This window comes from Coregonus lavaretus (genome assembly GCF_964263955.1).
Source record: "Coregonus lavaretus genome assembly, chromosome: 18".
NCBI lineage: Eukaryota > Metazoa > Chordata > Actinopteri > Salmoniformes > Salmonidae > Coregonus > Coregonus lavaretus.
In genome coordinates, this window is record NC_140005.1 from 12,842,268 (window position 1) to 12,868,220 (window position 25,953).

The 25,953-nt window shown below is 43.6% G+C and overlaps 1 protein-coding gene across 1 annotated transcript in view; it reads right to left on the minus strand.

Moving 5' to 3' along the window:
* The window catches only part of LOC311146015 (lysophospholipid acyltransferase 2-like), a 92,498-nt gene that overhangs the window by 30,710 nt on the left and 35,835 nt on the right, over nt 1-25,953 (minus strand). Inside the window, exons 2-3 of the mRNA XM_084182450.1 lie at nt 11,259-11,404; nt 6,517-6,594 (exon numbers count right to left, since the gene is read on the minus strand). Of these exons, the coding sequence (XP_084038576.1) occupies nt 6,517-6,594; nt 11,259-11,404 (224 nt within the window). The remainder of the gene's footprint in view (nt 1-6,516; nt 6,595-11,258; nt 11,405-25,953) is intronic.

Genomic DNA, 25,953 nt, shown 5'->3' on the forward strand with positions numbered 1-25,953 from the left:
GGCTGACGTTTGGCAACTCGAACCTTCAGCTCCCTCCACAGATTTTCTATGGGATTATGGTCTGGAGACTGGCTAGGCCACTCCAGGACCTTAATGTGCTTCTACTTGAGCCACTCCTTTGTTTCCTTGGCCGTGTGTTTTGGGTCATTGTCAGGCTGGAATACCCATCCACGACCCATTTTCAATGCCCTGGCTGAGGGAAGGAGGTTCTCACCCAAGATTTGACGGTACATGGCCCCGTCCATCGTCCCTTTAATGTGGTGAAGTTGTCCTGTCCCCTTAGCAGAAAAACACCCCCAAAGCATAATGTTTCCACCTCCATGTTTGATGGTGGGGATGGTGTTCTTGGGGTCATAGGCAGCATTCCACCTCCTCCAAACACAGCGAGTTGAGTTGATGCCAAAGAGCTCGATTTTGGTCTCATCTGACCACAACACTTTCACCCAGTTCTCCTCTGAATCATTCAGATGTTCATTGGCAAACTTCAGACGGGCCTGTATATGTGCTTTCTTGAGCAGAGGGACCTTGCGGGCGCTGCAGGATTTCAGTCCTTCACGGCGTAGTGTGTTACCAATTGTTTTCTTGGTGACTATGGTCCCAGCTGCCTTGAGATCATTAACAAGATCCTCCTGTGTAGTTCTGGGCTGATTCCTCACCATTCTCATGATCATTGCAACTCCACGAGGTGAGATCTTGCATGAAGCCCCAGGCCGAGGGAGATTGACAGTTATTTTGTGTTTCTTCCATTTGCGAATAATCGCATCAACTGTTGTCACCTTCTCACCAAGCTGCTTGACGATGGTCTTGTAGCCCATTCCAGCCTTGTGTAGGTCTACAATCTTGTCCCTGACATCCTTGGAGAGCTCTTTGGTCTTGGCCATGGTGGAGAGTTTGGAATCTGATTAATTGATTGCTTCTGTGGACAGGTGTCTTTTATACAGGTAACAAACTGAGATTAGGAGCACTCCCTTTAAGAGTGTGCTCCTAATCTCAGCTCGTTACCTGTATGAAAGACACCTGGGAGCCAGACATCTTTCTGATTGAGAGGGGGTCAAATACTTATTTCCCTCATTAAAATGCAAATCAATTTATAACATTTTTGACATGCGTTTTTCTGGATTTTGTTGTTGTTATTCTGTCTCTCACTGTTCAAATAAACCTACCATTAAAATTATAGACTGATCATTTCTTTGTCAGTGGGCAAACGTACAAAATCAGCAGGGGATCAAATACTTTTTTCCCATACTGTATAGACTGTTATAGCATTATCTGCAAAACAGTTTTTGGTATTCATTAAATACATGTCAATCCAGACCTAAAAAGAATTCAAAGTACATTCATACAAACTGTATGCCACAACCCCTTCTACAAGTCAGCGTGTTATAACTGATTGACTGCTAACTGCGCTAGTCCAGTATTTCTCAAGTGTGTTGTGGATAGAAATGAGGTCTTCTCATCCATCAGGCAGGTGGCGCTGTTTGCACTGCAGGTAGAGCGAGCCGAGGACACCTGTAGAACATTCCCCGACCTTTGTCCGGTCACGTCCAACAGGTGAAAGAACAGATAAGTTGAACATTACCCAGGAGAAGAGCTGCTGTCACAACTGCAACTGAATAACAAGTCTATGTGTGTAGCCTACCACTAAACAGAGTCTTTGTGTGAATAACAATACCCACATGCAGTTGTCCTGACTTCTTCCATCACCAAAACAGCTATCACTGACACCATGGCATTTATATCAAATCAAATTTGATTGGTCACACACATATTTAGCAGATGTTATTGCGGGTGTAGCGAAATGCTTGTAAAACAATGGCCACAACTACAGTGGCTATAAAAGGTCTACACACCCCTGTTAAAATGCCAGGTTTTTGTGATGTAAAAGAATGAGACAAAGATAAATCATGTCAGAACTTTTTCCACCTTTAAATGTGACCTATAACGTGAACAATTCAATTGAAAAACAAACTGAAATCTTTGAGAAAAAAATTATAAATAAAAAAAACTCAATAACCTGGTTGCACAAGTGTGCACACCCTTAACCTAATACTTTGTTGAAGTACCTTTTGATTTTATTACAGCACTCAGTCTTTTTGGGTAGGAGTCTATTAGCATGGCACATCTTGACGTGGCAACATTTGCCCACTCTTCTTTGCAAAAGCGCTCCAAATCTGTCAGATTGCGAGGATATCTCCTGTGCACAGCCCTCTTTAGATCACCTCAGAGATGTTCAATTGGATTCAGGTCTGGGCTCTGGCTGGGCCATTCCAAAACGTTAATCTTCTTCTGGTGAAGCCATGCTTTTGTGGATTTGGATGTGTGCTTTGGGTCGTTGTCGTGCTGAAAGGTGAACTTCCTCTTCATCTTCAGCTTTCTAACGGACGCCTGAAGGTTTTGTGCCAAAATTGCCTGGTATTTGGAATTGTTCATAATTCCCTCCACCCTGACTAAGGCCCCGGTTCCAGCTGAAGAAAAACAGCCCAAAAGCATGATGCTGCCACCACCATGCTTCACTGTGGGTATGGTGTTTGGGTGATGTGCAGTGTTGTTTTTGCGCCAAACATACCTTTTGGAATTATATGGCCAAAAAGTTCAACCTTGGTTTCATCAGACCATAAAACATTTTCCCACGTGCTTTTGGGGGACTTGACGTTTGTTTTTGCAAACTTCAGCCGGGCTTGGATGTTTTTCTTTGTAAGAAAAGGCTTCCGTCTTGCCACCCTACCCCATAGCCCATTCATATGAAGAATACGGGAGATTGTTGTCACATGTAGCACACAGCCAGTACTTGCCAGAAATTCCTACAGTTCCTTTAATGTTGCTGTAGGCCTCTTGGAAGCCTCCTTGACCAGTTTTCTTCTCGTCTTTTCATACATTTTGGAGGGACGTCCAGTTCTTGGTAATGTCTCTGTTGTGCCATATTTTCTCCACTTGATGATGACTGTCTTCACTGTGTTCCATGGTATATGTAATGCTTTGGAAATTATTTTGTACCCTTCTCCTGACTGATATCTTTCAACAATGAGATCCCTCTGATGCCTTGAAAGCTTTCTGCGGACCATGGCTTTTGCTCTGAGATGCAACTAAGAAAATGTCAGGAAAATCCTACTAGAACAGCTGAACTTTATTTGTGATTAATCAGTCACTTTAAATGATGGCAGGTGTGTAATGACTTCTATTTAACATGAGTTTGAATGTGATTGGTTAATTCTGAACACAGCCACATCCCCAGTTATAAGAGGGTGTGCACACTTATGCAACCTTGAAGATTTCAGTTTGTTTTTCAATTGAATTGTTCACATTATAGGTCACATTAACAGTGGAAAAAGTTCTGACATTATTTATCTTTGTGTCATTCTTTTACATCAGAAAAACCTGCCATTTTAACAGGGGTGTGTAGACTTTTTATATCCACTTTATATGTATATGACAATAGTTGAAAATATAGTGTTGTATTTTGCACATTGAGGAGCTTGATTACTCCATTAGCTAGGTGGTTTTCAGATTAAGTGCAGTCAGGGGATTGGGGACAACTGTATATGCATGTTTGTTCTGCTCAATTTAACGTCTATAGGAGATGGATTTGCTCTCGTGGGACTTGCTAGCGTTCCTAGCACCAGCCTCCACTGGGTTTAATGCTTCCCAGGAAATTCCATTATAATCTGCCTGGTGAGGTGTCTGGACAAAGGCAGCAGGACGGAGGTGGAGAGGGAGACTGATATAAAGGGGGATAGAGAGATGAAGGAGGAGGGAGGGATGACTGAGGAGAGATTGAGGAGAGAGACTTGATATTGTAAATAATGTAGTCTATTTTCTCTCTACATACTTTATTAGAAAAACTGTAACTTCCTTGTCTATCCTTCTGAACTCAGTCTTCTGAACTCCGTCTTCTTTTCTCTCACCCCCTCAGTCTTTAGCTACTTCCAATTTTGAACCAGACTTTACGTTACCACTCCTCTCAGCCCTGAAGCAAACACTTAAGATGTTGATAAAAAAGAGAAGAGTAGAGAGAAATGCCGTCCCTAGGAAGGGTGCATCACGTCTTGCCAGGCTTTGTTCGCTATACTCGACTTGAGTGGGTTGAGTCACTGACGTTATCTTCCTGTCCGGTCTTGCGCCCCCTCGGGCTCGTGTGGTGGGGGTGATCTTCATGGGCTATACTCAGCCTTGTCTCAGGGTAGTAAGTTGGCCATGTACTCTGTTGATATCCCTCTGGTGGTGTGGGAGCTGTGCTTTGGAAAAGTGGGAGGGGTTATATACTGCCTGGTTGGCCCTATCCGGGGGTATCGTCGGACGGGGCCACAGTGTCCCCCGACCCCCCCTCTCAGTCTCCAGTATATATGCTGCAATAGTCTATGTGCCGGGGGGCTAGGGTCAGCCTGTCCTATCTGTTGTATTTGTCCTGTCTTATCTGGTGCCCTGTGTTATCTTAAATATGCTCCCTCTAATTCTCCCATCTCTCTCTCCTCCCGGAGGACGTGAGCCCTTAGACCATGCCTCAGGACTACCTGGCCTGGCGACTCCTGGCTGTCCCTGTCCCCAGCCCACCTGGTCATGCTGCTGATCTGCCTGCGGTTATGGATCCCTTACCTGTTCAACGGACCTGCTACCTTATCCTGGACCTGCTGTTTCGACCTCCTCTCCCTCCCTCTACCGCACCTGCTGTCTCGACCTCTGAATGCTCGGCTATGAAAAGCCAACTAACATTTACTCCTGAGGTGCTGGCCTGTTGCACGCTCTATAACCACTGTGATTATTATTTGACCCTGCTGGTCATCTATGAATGTTTGAACATCTTGAAGAACGATCTAGCCTTAATGGCCATGAACTCTTATAACCTTTTCATCCGGCACAGACTGGCCACCCCTCAGAGCCTGGTTCCTCTCTAGGTTTCTTCCTAGGTTCCTGCCTTTCTAGGGAGTTTTTCCTAGCCACCGTGCTTCTACATCTGCATTGCTTGCTGTTTTAGGCTGGGTTTCTGTATAGCACTTTGTGACATCTGCTGATGTACAAAGGGCTTTATAAATACATTTGATTGATTGCAACAACTACAGTCTGATCAACGTCATTGTCTCTTATAGCCATAGTGCCATTGCCAAACTGCCTCATAATAGATCAATGATAAGATATCCTTCCATTCCACCAGTTTATTCAGCCATAAGAAGCTAAAAATGTTCTCCGGCACGCTGTCAATTTTTTTATAAAAATCATTATAATTTCATTCACATAGGTGGTCTCCACTGAGCCATTTACTCCCCACAACCACTTTCACTCTAAGTAGGGCAGACTTAAAGCTGAAAATGTAGAGCTTGTCTACATTAAACTGTACACATATGGAAAGCTATTTCACGGACCTCTAAAAGACCTGTTTTGTTAATGACAGGCTAAGTCAATTCAAATGGTCAGATTTGGGGTTTCCAATAGACATCAAAAGCATCTGCAAGCTCAGCACCCACATGACCAAGTTAAAGCTCAACCCGCTCCACAAAAGGTTGAGTAAGGCAAACTCAGAGGCTGAAGTTCCTATCAGGCCCTGCTTTGAGGTGTGGTCCAATCAATGTCAGCTCAGCTTGGATGACCGCCACATTCATCTGCTTCCTAGTACTTCACAGCTAACATCAACACTGACCTCATCTACTGGGCTGAGAACTGACCTGGAACACCAGGAAATTAAAGAGGAAGCAAACGTTTCCATGAAAAACACCTCCGTTGCTGTTAAATTGAGGGGTTTATTTGTTTTGAAATGTCACCTCCGAATACGATTAGAGTGGACGGTTACGGAGTGGACACTTATTGAGCGTATTACCATCAGGCCCCTCCTCCATTCTACTGTTATGGTCATTGTGATGGATATTGAGCTGGGGTCTTTTTTTAAACCTTCCCTTAGGAGAGAGATTTCACTTCTTTCCACACCTGACCCCACAGCCTTGTCCCTCAGTAAAAATAACCACAGAAGGTGGCTGGGGGGAGTGATAGCTGGCTGCATGGCTCAGACTGTTTGGGGTGGAGGGGTGGAGGCAGGGGCATGGACACAGATGGGCGCCTGAGGGATAGTGCCATCCCCATCCAGGAGTCTAGGCTCGTCAGCGCCAACAGAACAACGCTCTGCAACCTGAACAAAACAATCTTATCATGGTGAACCAAGGAAGGCCAGTCTCCTCCTTCATATATATTTATATTACACTTTTTAATCAAAATCCTACATTAAAGATTAATTGCAACAGCTGGGCACAAGGCCAAGGCCTTTCTGTTGCTGGGTAGAACACCACTCTAAATAAAGGCCAATAACCTTCTTCCAAACGCAGTTCTATTCAAGTCATCAGCCTTGTGAAAAGATCGACTAAGTCAGTATAGAAAGATGTTATTGATTTGTTGTCTGGAAGCGATGCTTTATGAAAAGCGACGACGTCATGTGTTGGCATCACGTGTTCACTGGAGACTTGAGTCGGCCAATCTTGGACTTGTTAATACAGCATACTGCCAGTTTATTTCACATTAAATATAAACATTACTCACTTGTGCATGTGCTCCAGCCCAGCAAACATCATGATACTGTAGGTCAGGCCACTCTGGACCAGGAAATGTAAGGCGTACCTGTTGGGAAAAATAAACGACAAGGGGTCAGAACTTAACATTCACCACATGGATCAACACCGTCTCTCTCCTGTCTCTCTCCTATCTGCTCAGTCCTGCTCCCTCCTTTTTCAGACACTCTTTCGCTCTCCCTTCCTCTTTCATCCAATACTGAGGAAAAACACATTCCTGAAGAAGGTGAATAAATCTCTAGTGACATGGAGAGGAAAAGTACAGAGTGTTTTGGCATGCAGCCAGGCAGAGCAGAATTCTGGGACAGTTTCACCAGCACCAGGGCCATACATGAATAAGGAAGTCTAGCGTGACTATGACTACAGATAGTGGACAGTTACTCCCTATAGAAGGGTTGGTTGTTTAGCAACAAAAGCAATGCGTGCACAACTATGGGGCAAAACAGATGGGGTTGGCTTAGATTGTTGACAACATGCAAACTATATTTAGTCTCCAATGTTCATTGAAAACATGAATACATTTGCACAATGAGCACTTGTCTCAAATACATGGTTACAGTTGTATGTTAGCTAGCTATCAAATTTTAGCCATATTAGCATAGACATGACATCAGTCAAAACCCCTCAAAACAAGATACGGTTTCAAGAACAAGATAAAACTTGCTGAAATGAGCCACCAAGATTCCCCACATGGCAGCGTCTTGTCATTGTTGCTAGCTATCTGGCCAACCAGAATCACAACAACACACAGACTTCTGCCCCATTGAAGCATGCGCATTGTTTTCATGACGTTTCAGCTAACCCGTCTATAGCCGCAGCCCTGAGATCTCAGTACCATGTTATGTCTCCATCTCTGAGGACTGTCAATCTGTGTGTGTGTGTGTGTGTGTGTGTGTGTGTCCATCATGACCGAGTGTGGGCTCTCAGACACTGTCAGACACATCATCATCAACACCACCACACAGACAGACTGTGCACTTTCAAGGACGTGATGAACCAACACATTCCTGAAGGTGAGATGACACATTATGTTAGTGTGTTACCAACACAACAGCAGGGGGCAACTCCGAACTATCATGGGGACTGTCAATTAATCCAAGGTGTACTGCCATTGGATAGCACCAACTACCATGTATATACAGTGAGGGAAAAAAGTATGATCCCCTGCTGATTTTGTACGTTTGCCCACTGACAAAGAAATTATCAGTCTATAATTGTAATGGTAGTTTTATTTGAACAGTGAGAGATAGAATAACAACAACAAAATCCAGAAAAACGCATGTCAAAAATGTTATAAATTGATTTGCATTTTAATGAGGGAAATAAGTATTTGACCCCCTCTCAATCAGAAAGATTTCTGGCTCCCAGGTGTCTTTTATACAGGTAACGAGCTGAGATTAGGAGCACACTCTTAAAGGGAGTGCTCCTAATCTCAGTTTGTTACCTGTATATAAGACACCTGTCCACAGAAGCAATCAATTAATCAGATTCCAAACTCTCCACCATGGCCAAGACCAAAGAGCTCTCCAAGGATGTCAGGGACAAGATTGTAGACCTACACAAGTCTGGAATGGGCTACAAGACCATCGCCAAGCAGCTTGGTGAGAAGGTGACAATAGTTGGTGCGATTATTCGCAAATAGAAGAAACACAAAAGAACTGTCAATCTCCCTTGGCCTGGGGCTCCATGCAAGATCTCACCTCGTGGAGTTGCAATGATCATGAGAACGGTGAGGTATCAGCCCAGAACTACACGGGAGGATCTTGTCAATGATCTCAAGGCAGCTGGGACCATAGTCACCAAGAAAACAATTGGTAACACACTACGCCGTGAAGGACTGAAATCCTGCAGCGCCCGCAAGGTCCCCCTGCTCAAGAAAGCACATATACAGGGCCGTCTGAAGTTTGCCAATGAACATCTGAATGATTCAGAGGAGAACTGGGTGAAAGTGTTGTGGTCAGATGAGACCAAAATCAAGCTCTTTGGCATCAAATCGCCGTGTTTGGAGGAGGAGGAATGCTGGGGGTGTTTTTCTGCTAAGGGGACAGGACAACTTCACCGCATCAAAGGGACGATGGACGGGGCCATGTACCGTCAAATCTTGGGTGAGAACCTCCTTCCCTCAGCCAGGGCATTGAAAATGGGTCGTGGATGGGTATTCCAGCATGACAATGACCCAAAACACACGGCCAAGGCAACAAAGGAGTGGCTCAAGAAGAAGCACATTAAGGTCCTGGAGTGGCCTAGCCAGTCTCCAGACCTTAATCCCATAGAAAATCTGTGGAGGGAGCTGAAGGTTCGAGTTGCCAAACGTCAGCCTCGAAACCTTAATGACTTGGAGAAGATCTGCAGAGAGGAGTGGAACAAAATCCCTTCTGAGATGTGTGCAAACCTGGTGGCCAACTACAAGAAACTTCTTTCTTTTTTTTTTTACTTGGTTTTGCCACCAAGTACTAAGTAATGTTTTGCAGAGGGGGTCAAATACTTATTTCCCTCATTAAAATGCAAATCAATTTATAACTTTTTTGACATGCATCTTTCTGGATTTTGTTGTTGTTATTCTGTCTCTCACTGTTCAAATAAACCTACCATTAAAATTATAGACTGATCATGTCTGTCAGTGGGCAAACTTACAAAATCAGCAGGGGATCAAATACTTTTTTCCCCTCACTGAACTGTAGTATGGATGGTCAGGCCACATGGGCATTTAAGAGGGCTGGTAGTCCCAAAGAAAGATGGGAGTACATTTTGACCTCCTGTGGTGGTTATTACTAATAATATACTGGTCTGTTCATATGATAGTGTACACAGTAGGGCTGGGACGATACCAGTATCGCAATATTCTTTCCATGGCAAAAATGAAAACACAAAGCAGACCAAACTCTTTGGTCCTTTAAAAACCTGTTGTGTGCTATAGCTTGGAAAATAAATACATGTGACTCTGGATAACAACATAATTATGTTAATTTCCAACATTAGGGCTGTTTTCCTAAAGAAGTTAAACCCGCTTCGATGTTTGTTTCCTTGCCACGTTACTAACGAGTATCGCGATACTGGTATCGTCCCGGCCCTAGTACACAGTAGTATAATGGTGATGATGGACAAAGATCCAAATATATCTACAGTACACAGTAGTATAATGGTGATGATGGACAAAGATCCAAATATATCTACAGTACACAGTAGTATAATGGTGATGATGGACAAAGATCCAAATATATCTACAGTACACAGTAGTATAATGGTGATGATGGACAAAGATCCAAATATATCTACAGTACACAGTAGTATAATGTGGCAACTTCTTGGTAAGTCCCCTAGGGCGTTGTGTGTCCTCAGAGTCTGAGGTACAGTAGAGGAGTGGAGTTAGTGTGCGTGCGTCATTCAGATTCAATATGTCATACAGAATTGAGTGGTAACAGGACTGTGGGAAGAGGAGGACTGAGTTATAAAGTTAGTCAGTTCATGCCTTCTGGGAGTGCTATGGGCAGAGTTAGAAAGCTGGCAGTCAGAAGTTTTACAACGTACGTTTACTTTTAATCCGTCTATCTGCATATCTCAAGACATGGCATATGAGGGTGCAGTGAGATACCCAATGGGTTGGACAATATTATTTTCGTCACTTATATTGAAGAAGCTATTACTTAAATACTGGAAGTCAAATGATACTCCAACGTTAAGAGAATGGAAAAATCTAATGCTTTATTATTTAAATACAGAAAAATAAATCTGCCTACAGACAGAAACAACAACACAACCTGAAGTCATATGGGGCAGAGTCTTACAAGCATTGGAAACATTGGTGTGGATACGGTGGGAACATGTGGGTCTGAGCAAGTATGTCGTCATTAATGTTTGTTGAAATGTATGTAAATGTTAAGTTGTCTATTGTTTTTGTCTATGTATGTTTTTGTTTATAAATTAAAAAAAGTAAAATAAAATATTACAAAAAAGGAAATGGCTTGTCAGTGATTGTCAAACTAAAGCGATAGGAATTAATGCAGTTTATGGTACTACTGTCTTCTATGTATTCTACGTTCTAAAGCCGTTAAGGTGTGTTTCACAGCTGACTAACAACAAGACATGCATCAATTACACTAAAAGCCACCACACATAATATGATCAGACCACAACAGTATCACCTTACCATCAATATTATGTGCTGATGGTGGCATCACATGATCAAACATGCTCAGAGCCACTGCCATGGTGGAATGACGCAGTTAGCGTTTCAAACATTTTCCCGTACACACACACACACACACACACACACACACACACACACACACACACACACACACACACACAGAAAACCCTGAGGGGCACACTGCCAAGGGACGGCAGGTCGTTTATAACGGGCCCAACGGCTTCCTAATTGGATATCAATTGCCCCTGCATCGACCAGTTTGCCTTGGCCCGTAAAGGATGGAGGGAGGGTGGCTGAGAGGGAGGGAGGGAGGAAGGCCAGAGGCAGTAGAGAAAGGTGGAGGGAGGAGAGGGGTGAGGCTCAGAGATAGACAGGGGAGGATAGGGGTGAAGCAGAAAGGTGTGAAGGAGGGAGGAGGGTGAGAGAGGGAAGACTGTGAGAGGGAAGAGTGCGAGAAGCAGGAAGGGGTGAGGAAGGGAGATAGGAAGGAGGGAACCAGGGATGAGAGACAGAATTTAGGGAAGAAAGGTGAGGGTGAAAAGATGTGTGACGGTAACAGCACTCACCAGCCGAAGCAGAAGAGAGCCAGGTAGAAGCCAAGCAGAGTAGCCACCACATGTCTGATGAAGGGACTGGTCTTACTGGGGTGGAGATACAGACGGAACCAGAAGGCTGTGAGCAGGGCAAACAGCTGGCACACCACAAAGTTCACCTGGGAGAGGAGACACACAAGGGACATAATCAAAACTTTAGTGAGTTTTGTAAAAACTAAAACTGAGTCTAAAAAACAGCTTCTATTACCAGGCCATCAGACTGTGTAACAACCATCACTAGCTGTGTATCAGGTGATGCACACACACTCACAAAACACACGCACATACACAAGCTATCACACACACACACAACTCATACTCAAACAGACGCACATACAGTGGGGAAAAAAAGTATTTAGTCAGCCACCAATTGTGCAAGTTCTTCCACTTAAAAAGATGAGAGAGGCCTGTAATTTTCATCATAGGTACACGTCAACTATGACAGACAAAATGAGAACTATGACAGACAAAATGAGAAAATCACATTGTAGGATTTTTAATGAATTTATTTGCAAATTATGGTGGAAAATAAGTATTTGGTCAATAACAAAAGTTTCTCAATACTTTGTTATATACCCTTTGTTGGCAATGACACAGGTCAAATGTTTTCTGTAAGTCTTCACAAGGTTTTCACACACTGTTGCTGGTATTTTGGTCCATTCCTCCATGCAGATCTCCTCTAGAGCAGTGATGTTTTGGGGCTGTCGCTGGGCAACACGGACTTTCAACTCCCTCCAAAGATTTTCTATGGGGTTGAGATCTGGAGACTGGCTAGGCCACTCCAGGACCTTGAAATGCTTCTTACGAAGCCACTCCTTCGTTGCCCGGGCGGTGTGTTTGGGATCATTGTCATGCTGAAAGACCCAGCCACGTTTCATCTTCAATGCCCTTGCTGATTGAAGAAGGTTTTCACTCAAAATCTTACGATACATGGCCCCATTCATTCTTTCCTTTACACGGATCAGTCGTCCTGGTCCCTTTGCAGAAAAACAGCCCCAAAGCATGATGTTTCCACCCCCATGCTTCACAGTAGGTATGGTGTTCTTTGGATGCAACTCAGCATTCTTTGTCCTCCAAACACGACGAGTTGAGTTTTTACCAAAAAGTTATATTTTGGTTTCATCTGACCATATGACATTCTCCCAATCCTCTTCTGGATCATCCAAATGCACTCTAGCAAACTTCAGACGGGCCTGGACATGTACTGGCTTAAGCAGGGGGACACGTCTGGCACTGCAGGATTTGAGTCCCTGGCGGCGTAGTGTGTTACTGATGGTAGGCATTGTTACTTTGGTCCCAGCTCTCTGCAGGTCATTCACTAGGTCCCCCCGTGTGGTTCTGGGATTTTTGCTCACCGTTCTTGTGATCATTTTGACCCCACGGGGTGAGATCTTGCGTGGAGCCCCAGATCGAGGGAGATTATCAGTGGTCTTGTATGTCTTCCATTTCCTAATAATTGCTCCCACAGTTGATTTCTTCAAACCAAGCTGCTTACCTATTGCAGATTCAGTCTTCCCAGCCTGGTGCAGGTCTACAATTTTGTTTCTGGTGTCCTTTGACAGCTCTTTGGTCTTGGCCATAGTGGAGTTTGGAGTGTGATTGTTTGAGGTTGTGGACAGGTGTCTTTTATACTGATAACAAGTTCAAACAGGTGCCATTAATACAGGTAATGAGTGGAGGACAGAGGAGCCTCTTAAAGAAGAAGTTACAGGTCTGTGAGAGCCATAAATCTTGCTTGTTTGTAGGTGACCAAATACTTATTTTCCACCATAATCAGCTAATAAATTCATTAAAAATCCTACAATGTGATTTTCTGGATTTTTTTTCTTCTCATTTTGTCTGTCATAGTTGACGTGTACCTATGATGAAAATTACAGGCCTCTCTCATCTTTTTAAGTGGGAGAACTTGCACAATTGGTGGCTGACTAAATACTTTTTTCCCCCCACTGTACACACACAGCCAACGCTGCTGTCCCATGTCATACAGACATTAAACCACTAGACACTTCCCGTTTCACACAGAGTATTTAAATACTGTATTCCCGACATAGCTCATTCTAATATTCCTACTACTGTACACATCATTTTTACTAGTATAGCCAGGGCTCTAAATACATTCATGAAATCATTGGTAGCGCTGGTGCTCCTAACTTCAAAAAGTAAGTAGCACCAGACAAAATTTAGGAGCACCAGAAAAGAGAGATTTTTTTTACTGCAAACTGCAACTGTCATCAGGTGTTTCCTTGAAGATGTACATTTACATTGAAGTCACTTGGCAGACGCTCTTATCCAGAGCGACTTACAGTAGTGAGGGCATACATTTTCATACATGTTTCTGTACTGGGCTCCCGTGGGAATCGAACCCACAACCCTTGTGTTGCAAGCGCCATGCTCTACCAACTGAAAGGGCAAGACATTCGAATACAACTTTTAATAATTGTATTCAAAAGTGCAACTGCAAACATATTTACATATGTGATTTGTTTTGGGCAAACAAATGTAATATACAAAACAGAACATGGATTGTATTCAAAAGTGCAACAGCAAACCTATTTCAAATCAAATTTTGCAGTCATGTGAAATGCTTACTTACGAGCCCTTTCCCAACAATGCAAAGTTAAAAAAAACTTGAAAAATTAAATTGTAACACAATAAAATAACAATAACGAGGCTATATACACGGAGTACCAGTACAGAGTCAACGTGCAGGGGTACAAGGTGTTTGAGGTAATATGTACATGTAGGTAGGGGTAAAAGTGACTAGACAATCAGGATAGATAATAAACAGTAGCAGCAGCGTATGTGAAGAATGTGAAAGAGGGTCTGTGTGTGTTTGGCGTCAATATGCATGTGTGTTTTGCGCGTGTGAGCGTATGTAGTGTGTATCTGTGTTGGAGTGTCAGTGTAGTATGTGTGAGTATGTGGGTAGAGTTCAGTGAGGTAGCCGGTGCAAGAGAGTCAGTGCAAATAAAAAGGGGGTCAACGCAAATAGTCGGGGTAGCCATTTGATCAACTGTTCAGCAGTCTTATAGCTTTGGGGTAGAAGCTGTTCAGAAGCCTTTTGGGCCCAGACTTGGCGCTCCGGTACCGCTTGTCATGAGGTAGCAGAGAGAACAGTCTATGACTTGGATGGCTGAAGTCTGAACATTTTTGGGGCTTTCTGGCTTTCCTCTGGTATAGAGGTCCTGGATGGCAGGGAGCTCGGCCCCAGTAATGTACTGAGCCGTACGCACTACCCTCTGTAGTGCATTACAGTCGGATGCAAAGCAGTTGCCATTACAAGCGGTGATGCAGCCAGTCAAGATGCTCTCAATGGTGCAGCTGTATAACTGTTTGAGGATCCGAGGACCCATGACAAATCTTTTCAGCCTCCTGAGGGGGAAGAGGCGTTGTCGTCCAATGATGGTATTGGAGTCTTGCGTAGCCACGCAGTCGTGGGTGAACAGGGAGTACAGGAGGGGACTAAACACGCATCTCTCAGGGGCCCCCGTGTTCAAGGTTCAGTGTGGCGGATGTGTTGTCACCAACCCTCACCACCTGGGGGCGGCCCGTCAGGAAGTCCAGGATCCAGTTGCAGAGGCAGGTGTTCAGTCCCAGGGTCCTTAGCTTAGTGATGAGCTTTGTGGGCACTATGGTGTTGAACACTGAGCTGTAGACAATGAACAGCATTCTCACGTAAGTATTCCTTTTGTCCAGGAGGGAAAGGGCAGTGTGGAGTGCAATAGAGATTGCGTCATCTGTGGATCTGTTGGGGCGGTATGCAAATTGGAGTGGGTCCAGGGTGTCTGGGTTGATGGTGTTCATGTGAGCCATGACCAGCCTTTCAAAGCACTTCATGGCTACAGATGTGAGTGCTACGGGGCGATAGTTATTTACCTTAGTGTTCTTGGGCACAGGGACTATGGTGGTCTGCTTGAAACATGTAGGTATTACAGACTGGGTCAGGGAGAGGTTGAAAATGTCAGTGAAGACACTTGTTACATAGGTAACTAGTTTTGGACAAAGAAATGTAACATACAAAACAGAACACTGATTGTATTTAAAAGTGCAACTGCAAACTAAACTGTTATCTATTACTGCATTCAGCTAACAGATAATAATAATAATAATAATAATAATAATAATAATAATAATAATAAATACAAAACTATGTAAGGCAACATGCTGACTATGAACTGATACTTGGATAATGAAATAAATGTTTAGCCTCCTCTCACAATAAATAATCAATTTATTTGATCTAGAATCTCACTAATAAATCAACTTGCTTTTAGGGTTAGGGTTTAGGGTAGGGACGTCCCAAAGAACCCCGATAGCACTAACCCTCTTCCTGGATAGTGTCCGGGATGGTGCCAATAATATGTTGGGTTGATTTGTAATCCATTCATTTTCTGGGTGAGTAACATGGTTCCGAATTTGGTAAAAGCCATCTCCTCTTTGGCAATGCAGTAAGCAGTGTTCAATTTAATCTCTAGCTCAGTTAGCTCTGCCTGTTGACCAGATTGGGCTGCCACCTGTTGTCTGCCAAATATGGCTGCCTGGTGGTAGACGTATGATGTTGCTCCAGCCCCTGTCCCGATGCACTTGTCCTGTCATTTGATGTACTTTTGGCTTAAGTTATGTTTTAGCAACGACTCGTGTTTTAGGTTGCAGGACCCAGTGGCAAATAAGCCTTCCCTGCTGCTATTACTCCACACTTTCGACAGTACTCGCAGAACATTGTGATGCTAGATTTGTTCCTCCCTAGCCACTTGAATTCGCAAAGCAACCCCTCTTGAAAGGTGTAGATATTTGTTTTTTTCTGGATGTGGTGGATCGGTAGCAGCATCTCCGACATTGTCCTCATCATCTTCTTCTGGTTGATAGTTTCATTGTTGAAGTTCTTGCTAGCTAGCTTGCTAGCTATCGAATGCCATTACTTAGCTGAGAAAAACGGGCGGCACAGTTCTGAGGGAAAGTTTGTGTGAAAAGGGATTGTTGTGCCTGTCGTGTGCCTGGCGCATGATTAATTTAATTAGCTATATTTTAACATTTCTAGCATAAAGATTGGTTATGATTTACAATTATCAGCCTGTGTTGTTTGAGCAGTGAAGAGAAGTGTGTTGCAGCTAAATATTGTTACGCATTGAGTTTGTTGGATAATTGTTTTGTTGCACGGTGTTCCCAAAATGAAAATACTGGTCGCACAGCAAAAAAATAAAAATATTGCATGCCTGCACTGAGTAGATCTTGTGTAAATGATTCCGGTGTATATATGTATAGATTGCATTTTGATTACTGTTAAAGTGCTATTTGGGTTGTTATTCGGATTCGTCCCGACATTCTTGATTCCTTGTTTTTATTTTGACTTTTTTTAATGCATTGTTAGGAGCTAGTAACATAAGCATTTCACTGCACCTGCAATAACATCTGCTAAACTGTGTACGCGACCAATAAATCATATTTTAACTGGAACAGAGCAGTGCCTTTTTCCAGAAGCGACAGAGACACACTATTAGAGCACCATGACAGCTGGCACTACTACACAGGAGAATACACTTTGTTGATAGAACACAAGCTCTTTGATAAGGCTGTTTGCATGATAACTGGATAAAGCAGGCATAGAGGACACCTTTTTTGTTCTTTGTGGAAACTGTTTGCTTTCCTCCTGTTAATTCTATGTTAACAAAGCCTGATATAAAAGCTACCGATGTCAATGATCAATTCAACTCAAGACTTGTCACACACAGTATATCCCATCTTATCAACTGTAGTAGGCACGATTATTTCAGAAGCCGGCGTGCTGCTAAAGTCAACAATAGGACAGCAACTATCGGTTACACCTGGTCTCCTTTCACCTTTGCCTTTCCGTGATTCATGGCACCCTGGAGTTGCAAAAGCACAGAGACAATAACAGTGTGCACAGTAACTGTGGTCACACATAGAGCTGTGGCGGTCACATTTTGTCAGCCGGTGATTGTCAAGCAAATAACTGCCGGTCTCACGATAATTGACCTTAACATAAACACATTTAGCATCTCCTGGCTTCCACGCATAGCCTACAAGTCACTGATGCAGACCTTTGGAACATCTACATTAAAAAAAGTTTAATAAATCCATGTAATATAGCCTACACCATCACAATAAATCAATTTGTAGACAGGTCTAAAGAAACGTGATATGAAGAAAACGTAGTCTATTTCAGAATAGCATACTCTGAGTTGTCCTTATGTTAGGCCCTGATCTGGCTATGCCATATGGCTGTGGGCTACACTAGTTCATTTAGCAGACAAGATTTCCTTAGAATTCCATGGCATTATTTTATAGTATGAAGACCACAATTGAACATGGCTGAATAAAATAGAAAGGATATGTTCTCCAAACATTTAAGGGAGTGCGTACATGCGGCTATTCTGTGTTGAGTGGTTAACAAAGAAACAGGTACTCCTATATGCTTAATTTAGAGTTATTTATGTAATTTCAGTTGTGATACAAACGTTGGGCTATATATTTAGATTTTTAATACATTCTAAGGCTGCAAGATGCAACTTAATGACGATTTGAAAAAAATAGCATGAAAGGCATGAGCTCTGCTTAGTTTTTTTGCGCAGGCTGTACACACTTAATCAGTCTCTCATTCACAATTTGAAAAGCACTTGATAATGCCTCGAATTTCCCGGTGGCATCCCCTTTGTGCGACCGTAATGCCCCCTAAAAAAAACGATACCTTTTGCGGCCAGTGGCCGTTGTGCCCTTGGGCTGAATATAATAATTATAATTCCCTTCTCCCGGCTGCTTGATCCGAAGCACCTCTCACTCAAATGGCTTTCCATCACATGATCGGGTCTTTCTCACAGGCTACAAGTGAAGACAGACACGTCGGGGACGCAACTGTGCACGTCCTTATCCAATTCCGAGGTGCATATTGAAGATATTGGAAGAACTTTCCACATTTACTTTTCGTCAGCCAATAAGATGAGTAGGCCTAATGAACAGCAAATGCACTAGCCTATGTCGATCTACTATCCCCCATAGTACAAAAGTTGACCTATTCTATTCTGCATGTAATGCTTTTATTATAAAGGCGCATTTTTATTGTGAAAATTATCTTCCCCAAACTTTAAACTCACGTGCTGTGTATGTATGCCAGTTAGGCTCTACACTCGTTGTAAAGCGGATTAATGTACTTCATTTAAATAATTTATTTGGCCATTTTAGTTGTAATACAAACCTTATCAAAACATATAGGCCTATGGGCTAGGCTACATGAGGTGTGAGACTATGATTTGAAAAACTCGCAAAAAAAGCATGTGTTTCTTGTCTTACTGCACAAAAGCTGGGCATCATTCACAAGTGACAATGTATAATTCACAAGTGATAGGCTAATATTGTCACCCATCAGACTATTCTTGATTTCTCTTGTCTTTACATACAGTGGCTTGCGAAAGTATTCACACCCCCCTTGGCATTTTTCCTATTTTTTTGCCTTACAAACCCCCCACAAATCCATTTTAATTCCAGGTTGTATCATTTGATTTACACAACATGCCTACCACTTTGAAGACGCAAAATATGTTTTACTGTGAACAAACAAGTAATAAGAGAAAAAAAACAGAAAACTTGAGCGTGCATAACTATTCACCTACCAGTTATGCACGCTCAAGTTTTCTGTTCCCCCCCCCCCCCCCCCAAAAGTATTGACTTTGTAGAGCCACCTTTTGCAGCAATTACAGCTGCAAGTCTCTTGGGGTATGTCTCTATAAGCTTGGCACATCTAGCCACTGGGATTTTTGCCCATTCTTCAAGGCAAAACTGCTCCAGCGCCTTCAAATTGGATGGGTTCCACTGGTGTACAGCAATCTTTAAGTCATACCACAGATTCTCAATTGTATTGAGGTCTGGGCTTTGAATAGGCCATTCCAAGACATTTAAATGTTCCCCTTAAACCACTTGAGTGTTGCTTTAGCAGTATGCTTAGGGTCATTGTCCTGCTGGAAGGTGAACCTCCGTCCTAGTCTCAAATCTCTGGAAGACAGAAACAGGTTTCCCTTCAAGAATTTCCCTGTATTTAGCGCCATCCATCATTCCTTCAATTCTGACCAGTTTCCCAGTCCCTGCCGATGAAAAACATCCCCACAGTATGATGCTGCCAGCACCATGCTTCACTTTGGGGATGGTGTTGTCAGGGTGATGAGCGGTGTTGGGTTTGCGCCATACATAGCGTTTTCCTTGATGGCCAAAAAGCTCAATTTTAGTCTCATCTGACCAGAGTACCTTCTTCCATATGTTTGGGGAGTGTCCCACATGCCTTTTGGCGAACACCAAACGTGTTTGCTTAATTTTTTCTTTAAGCAATGGCTTTTTTCTGGCCACTCTTCTGTAAAGCCCAGCTCTGTGGAGTGTATGGCTTAAAGTGGTCCTATGGACAGATACTCCAATCTCCAATGTGGAGCTTTGCAGCTCCTTCAGGGTTATCTTTGGTCTCTCTGATTAATACCCTCCTTGCCTGGTCCGTGAGTTTTGGTGGGCGGTCCTCTCTTGGCAGGTTTGTTGTGGTGCCATATTCTTTGAATTTTTTAATAATGGATTTAATGGTGCTCCGTGGGATGTTCAAAGTTTCTGATATTTTTTTTATAACCCAACCCTGATCTGTACTTCTCCACAACTTTGTCCCTGACCTGTTTGGAGAGCTCCTTGGTCTTCATGGTGCCGCTTGCTTGGTGGTGCCCCTTGCTTAGTGGAGTTGCAGACTGGGGTCTTTCAGAACAGGTGTATATATATATATATATATACATACATACATACACACACTGAGATCATGTGACAGATCATGTGACACTTAAGATTGCACACAGGTGGACTTTATTTAACTAATTATGTGACTTCTGAAGGTAATTGGTTGCACCAGATCTTATTTAGGGGCTTCATAGCAAAGGGGGTGAATACAAATGCACGCAACACTTTTCCGTTATTTATTTTTTAGAATTTTTTGAAATAAGTACTTTTTTTAATTTCACTTCACCAATTTGGACTATTTTGTGTATGTCCATCACATGAAATCCAAATAAAAATCCATTTAAATTACAGGTTGAAATGCAACAAAATAGGAAAAAAATGCCAAGGGGGATGAATACTTTTGCAAGGCACTGTATACTAAATAATATGTGTGAAATTTGTTTTGATTCAGAATGGACCATTATCAAGCACCTGTCTCGAAACAGGGGGAGGGGGGGAAAATACATGTAATCTACGCACTTAAATAGGAGGATGCTTTTCCCGTGGTTCATTTTCATGCCAGCCAGGTAGGCTATACTCCTGTTGTAAAGGAAAGTTGTATTAGGAAAGTTGATAAATAAATATAGTAAGCCTATTGAAAGCTGATGGGATCCTCCTCTTTTAATAGAGGCCATCACTACGCTTTCTCACACAATTGCATAGCCTATAGAAATGTTGCGCAACATGACATCGTGGGCTCTCATGAAGTGTTTGATTAGATTTTCAATTACATTTGCATTGACGTCAGAGTGATTAGAGGGACAATAGAGTTCTGAGTACCAGGCAGTTAGTAAGTTTGGTAGGCTACTAATGACCATCAGCAGCATCAGAGCCTAATTACCGTGACTAAACGGTCACATGGAACTTGACTGCCATCATGACTCCTGACTGACGGTGTGGCGGTAATACGGTCACCATAACTGCCCTAGTCACACATCCAATCTACAATGACAAATACTAGTTGTATTGTGAGTACCACACCCTTTCTATTCCCAAAGGTATTTCACTGTACCATTCTCCCTCCCTCCCACATACAGCAGAGTATACCAAAGGGCTGCTATAGTGGAGCACAATCACTCAGAGAAAACCCCACTAGGACTCTCACTAAGCTATTTAAGCTAATGTGGTGGGTGGGGAGTGTGTGTGCGTGTGTGAATGCATGTGTGTTTCTTTGCCTCATCCATTGGTTCCTCTCATCCTCCACAGTGGTGCCATAGTGAATCTCATTCATTACGGGAGCAGATTAACACGCGCCTCCATTTGGAAGGCAAGGCCCGAATTACATTTGGAACGCTTTTCAGATTGACTTCAGCTAAGGTCTGCACTTTCCCATCACCACCTGCTCCCAGGAGCCTGAGCCTCTACGTTTGATTGTTTGTTCCCCCCTCTAAGTACGGTGCTTCGCTGTGTGCACAGAGCTCAGGGGGGGGGGGGGGGGGGGTGGATTCTGAAGCAAGACGGAGAGGAAATAGACTGGAATCTAGAGAGCAGAGCATCTCCTACCTATCTCTTTTACTAGTACTACTGTAGTCCAGTCACTAGACTCCATGGCCAGTCACTAGACTCCATGGCCAGTCACTAGACTCCATGGCCAGTCACTAGACTCCATGGCCAGTCACTAAGGCCAGTCACTAGACTCCATGGCCAGTCACTAGACTCCATGGCCAGTCACTAGACTCCATGGCCAGTCACTAGACTCCATGGCCAGTCACTAGACTCCATGGCCAGTCACTAGACTCCATGGCCAGTCACTAGACCCCATGGCCAGTCACTAGACCCCATGGCCAGTCACTAGACCCCATGGCCAGTCACTAGACCCCATGGCCAGTCACTAGACCCCATGGCCAGTCACTAGACCCCATGGCCAGTCACTAGACTCCTCAGACACTTTCAGAGTAGCGTGAGACTAATCATGTGACTGTTTCAGTGAAAATGATATGAGTGTTGTATCATCACATTGCCATAACGCACCACGATGAACAACATACGGTAGATTTGATAGAAAACCACTATGGAGAACATATTTATATAAAATGTACGTATGTTTTCCAATAACAATGGCATTCATCCACATGCCTATCCACCTGCTACACTGTGTGTGTGTGTGTGTGTGTGTGTGTGTGTGTCTCTCAGGGTTTCCGTTACCAATAAAAAAAAATAGAAAAGCCGATAAATAAAACTGTTGTTGGCCAAAATGACCAGGAGAAAAATCCCATAGCAAACTAATGCTTTTTATTCATTGATGGAAATATATTGAACCATAATGCTTATCAGTCTATAGGTTAATTTGCATAATTTAGTGGAATTAAATTGGCGTGTGTGTATTTTCTTTAGTGGTCATGTATGTTATTTATCCAACACAACTATCCCACGCACACAGAACCTATTTTGAGCGGGATTTCTCCTGCTGCCCCTCAGCAGGCCAGGTACTTCTACTCATGCTCAGGCAGTCATGACAACAGCTGACCTCTCAGCAAAGAAAGTGAGGTCCCTGATCTGAGAGAACACAACACGGTTCGCTAAAACAAGTCGCTCTCTGCCACTTTAGTCTCTCAGGTCGGCCGGTACTATACGCTCTCTCACACATCACAGACAAAGTGTGTTCCTTAATCAGGGCCCTCATTTGGGACCCATCTGGCAGATGAAGGGGAGGAGACAGGTTAAAAAATGATTTTCAAGCCTTGAGACATGGATTGTGTATGTGTGCCAAAATATTTAAGTGCCTTTGACCAGGGTATGTGAGAACTGCAACGCTGCTGGGTTTCACGCTCAACAGTTTCCCATGTGTATCAAGAATGGACCACCACCCCAAGGATATCCAGCCAACTTGACACAATTGTGGGACGCATTGGAGTCAACATGGGCCAGCATCCCTGTGGAGCGCTTTCGACCCCTTGTAGAGTCCATGCTCCGTCGAATTGAGGCGGTTCTGAGGGCAAATGGCAAAACAGGGTGCAACTCAATATCAGGAAGGTGTTCCTAATGTTTTATACACTCAATGTATATATATTTTTTAAAATAGCGTCCCTTGTGTGCACTTCCGGTAATACCATATACCCCGGTATGGTACAGAAACGGTATGACAGTATGAACATCTGGATACCGACCAAACCTAGAGTCAGCTTCTGTCTGGCTTACAGATGTAGCGACAGTTGGCGGCTACTGGCGCTAATCACTCTTAGCATAAGCCTGTGTATCATATCAGGAGGTTTTACACAGAGGTCCTTTTGTTTCTCTTCACGCACAAACAGTAGGAAGAAGAGAAACAAAATGGTGGCGCTGACCTCGTGTTCCTCCCACTTCTATTGTCATCAATGTCATTGTTTAGGGAACGAATGCTCCCAGGGGCTAACGAGACGATAATTAATTAATTTGCGATACAGTGAGCGTAAGCTTATAACGCAAAATGAGGGATGTATGGATAGGGTGGAGGGGAGGGATGTATGGATAGGGTGGAGGGGAGGGATGTATGGATAGGGTGGAGGGGAGGGATATATGGATAGGGTGGAGGGGAGGGATATATGGATAGGGTGGAGGGTAGGGATGTATGGATAGGGTGGAGGGGAGGGATATATGGATAGGGTGGAGGGGAGGGATGTATGGATAGGGTGGAGGGGAGGGATATATGGATAGGGTGGAGGGGAGGGATGTATGGATAGGGTGGATGTAGGGCTGGGCAATATGGCCCAAAAAAAATCGAGGCCTTATTTTTAACCAAATATTGCAGTTGCGATTTGACTTGTGATTTCGATCAAAACACTTGGGTGAACTGTTGGAATCATGGAAATAGAATGATTATTCTAATTCTATAGTTAGAATATAATAGTGGGCACTTTGAATAAAGTGTTGTTTGACATGACCACGAATGAAAAAGCCAGGAAAGAGTTTGTCTGTGATGTGTGAGAGAGCGTGTATTACCGGCCCACCTGAGAGACTAAAGTGGCGTGGGATAGTTGTGTTGGATAAATAAGATACATGACCACAACCTCGAAATGCCCGGCTATGAAAAGCCAAGTGACATTTACTCCTGATGTACTGACCTGTTGCAACCTCTACAACCACTGTGATTATTATTTGACCCTGCTGGTCATCTATGAACGTTTGAACATCTTGGAGAAAAATATGGCCTTAATAGCCATGTACTGTTATAATCTCCACCCGGCACAGCCAGAAGGGGACTGGCCACCCCTCAGAGCCTGGTTCCTCTCAAGGTTTCTTCCTAGGTTTCTGCCTTTCTAGGGAGTTTTTCCTAGCCACTGTGCTTCTACATCTGCATTGCTTGCTGTTTGGGGTTTTAGGCAGGGTTTCTGTATAGCACTTTGTGACATCTGCTAATGTAAAAAGGGCTTTATAAATAAAATTTGATTGAATGATTGATTGACAGATCCTTTACGAAAACCTGCTCCAGAGCGCTCAGGACCTCAGACAGGGGTGAAGGTTCACCTTCCAACAGGACAACGACCCTAAGCACACAGCCAAGACAACGCAGGAGTGGCTTCGGGACAAGTATGGATAGGATAAAGTATTCCTTCTAACCCCCCCCAAATTGTAAAGTGGTTATCCCACTGGCTATAGGGTGAACGCACCAATTTGTGAGTCGCTCTGGCTAAGAGCGTCTGCTAATGACGTTAATGTGCCCTTGAGCAAGGCACTTAACCCTAATTGCTCCTGTAAGTCGCTCCGGATAAGAGCGTCTGCTAAATGACTAAAATGTAAATGTAAATGTAAGTCTCTGAATGTCCTTGAGTGACCCAGCCAGAGCCCGGACTTGAACCCGATCGGACATCTCTGGAGAGAACTGAAAATAGCTGTGCAGCAACGTTCCCTATCCAAACTGATAGAGCTTGAGAGGATCTGCAGAGAAGAATGGGAGAAACTCCCCAAATACAGGTGTGCCAAGCTTGTAGCGTCATACCCAAGAAGACTCGAGGCTGTAATCGCTGTCAAAGGTGCTTCAACAAAGTACATTTACATTTACATTTTAGTCATTTAGCAGACGCTCTTATCCAGAGCGACTTACAGTTAGTGCATACATTATTTTTTATTTTTCATACCGGCCCCCCGTGGGAATCGAACCCACAACCCTGGCGTTGCAAACGCCATGCTCTACCAACTGAGCTACATCCCTGCCGGCCATTCCCTCCCCTACCATGGACGATGCTGGGCCAATTGTGCGCCGCCCCATGGGTCTCCCAGTCGCGGCCGGCTACGACAGAGCCTGGATTCGAACCAGGATCTCTAGTGGCACAGCTAGCACTGCGATGCAGTGCCTTAGACCACTGCGCCACTCGGGAGGCCACAGTACTCAGTAAAGGGTCTGAATACTTATGTAAATGTAATAGTTTTTTATTTTTAATACATTTGCTAAAATTTCTAAAAACCTGTTTTTGCTATGTCATTACGGGGTATTGTGTGTAGACTGATGAGGGGGGGAAAACTATTTAATCCTTTTTAGAATAAGACTGTAACGTAACAAAATGTGATAAAGGTCAAGGGGTCTGAATACTTTCCGAATGCAATGTATTTCCGAATGCATCTTATTCCAAGATGGCGTAGCAGTGCGGTCGCTTATATTTTTCGTCCTGTGTAAATATCCCGTTTCTTGTTTTTTTGTCTATATTTCTCAATTTTTTACTTTCATTCTTTAACAAAATATACTTTCCTGCAACCCGCCTCACCCAACGTGGAAAGGATTCTATTATTTCTTTATAACTTTCATCAAGAACCGTAAGCTGAAAATAGTGGCTACCTGTTATTAGTCACCGTTAGCGTCGTCACCATTGTCCGTGGCCTACACTATCCACCAGCCAGCTCTAGCTCTAGCCTGGACAATTCGTCGGCCAGTCTGCACAGCGTGCTATCGACCCAGCGTGCTATCGACCCAGAGCTTATTGGACTTTCTGCCGGAATCACT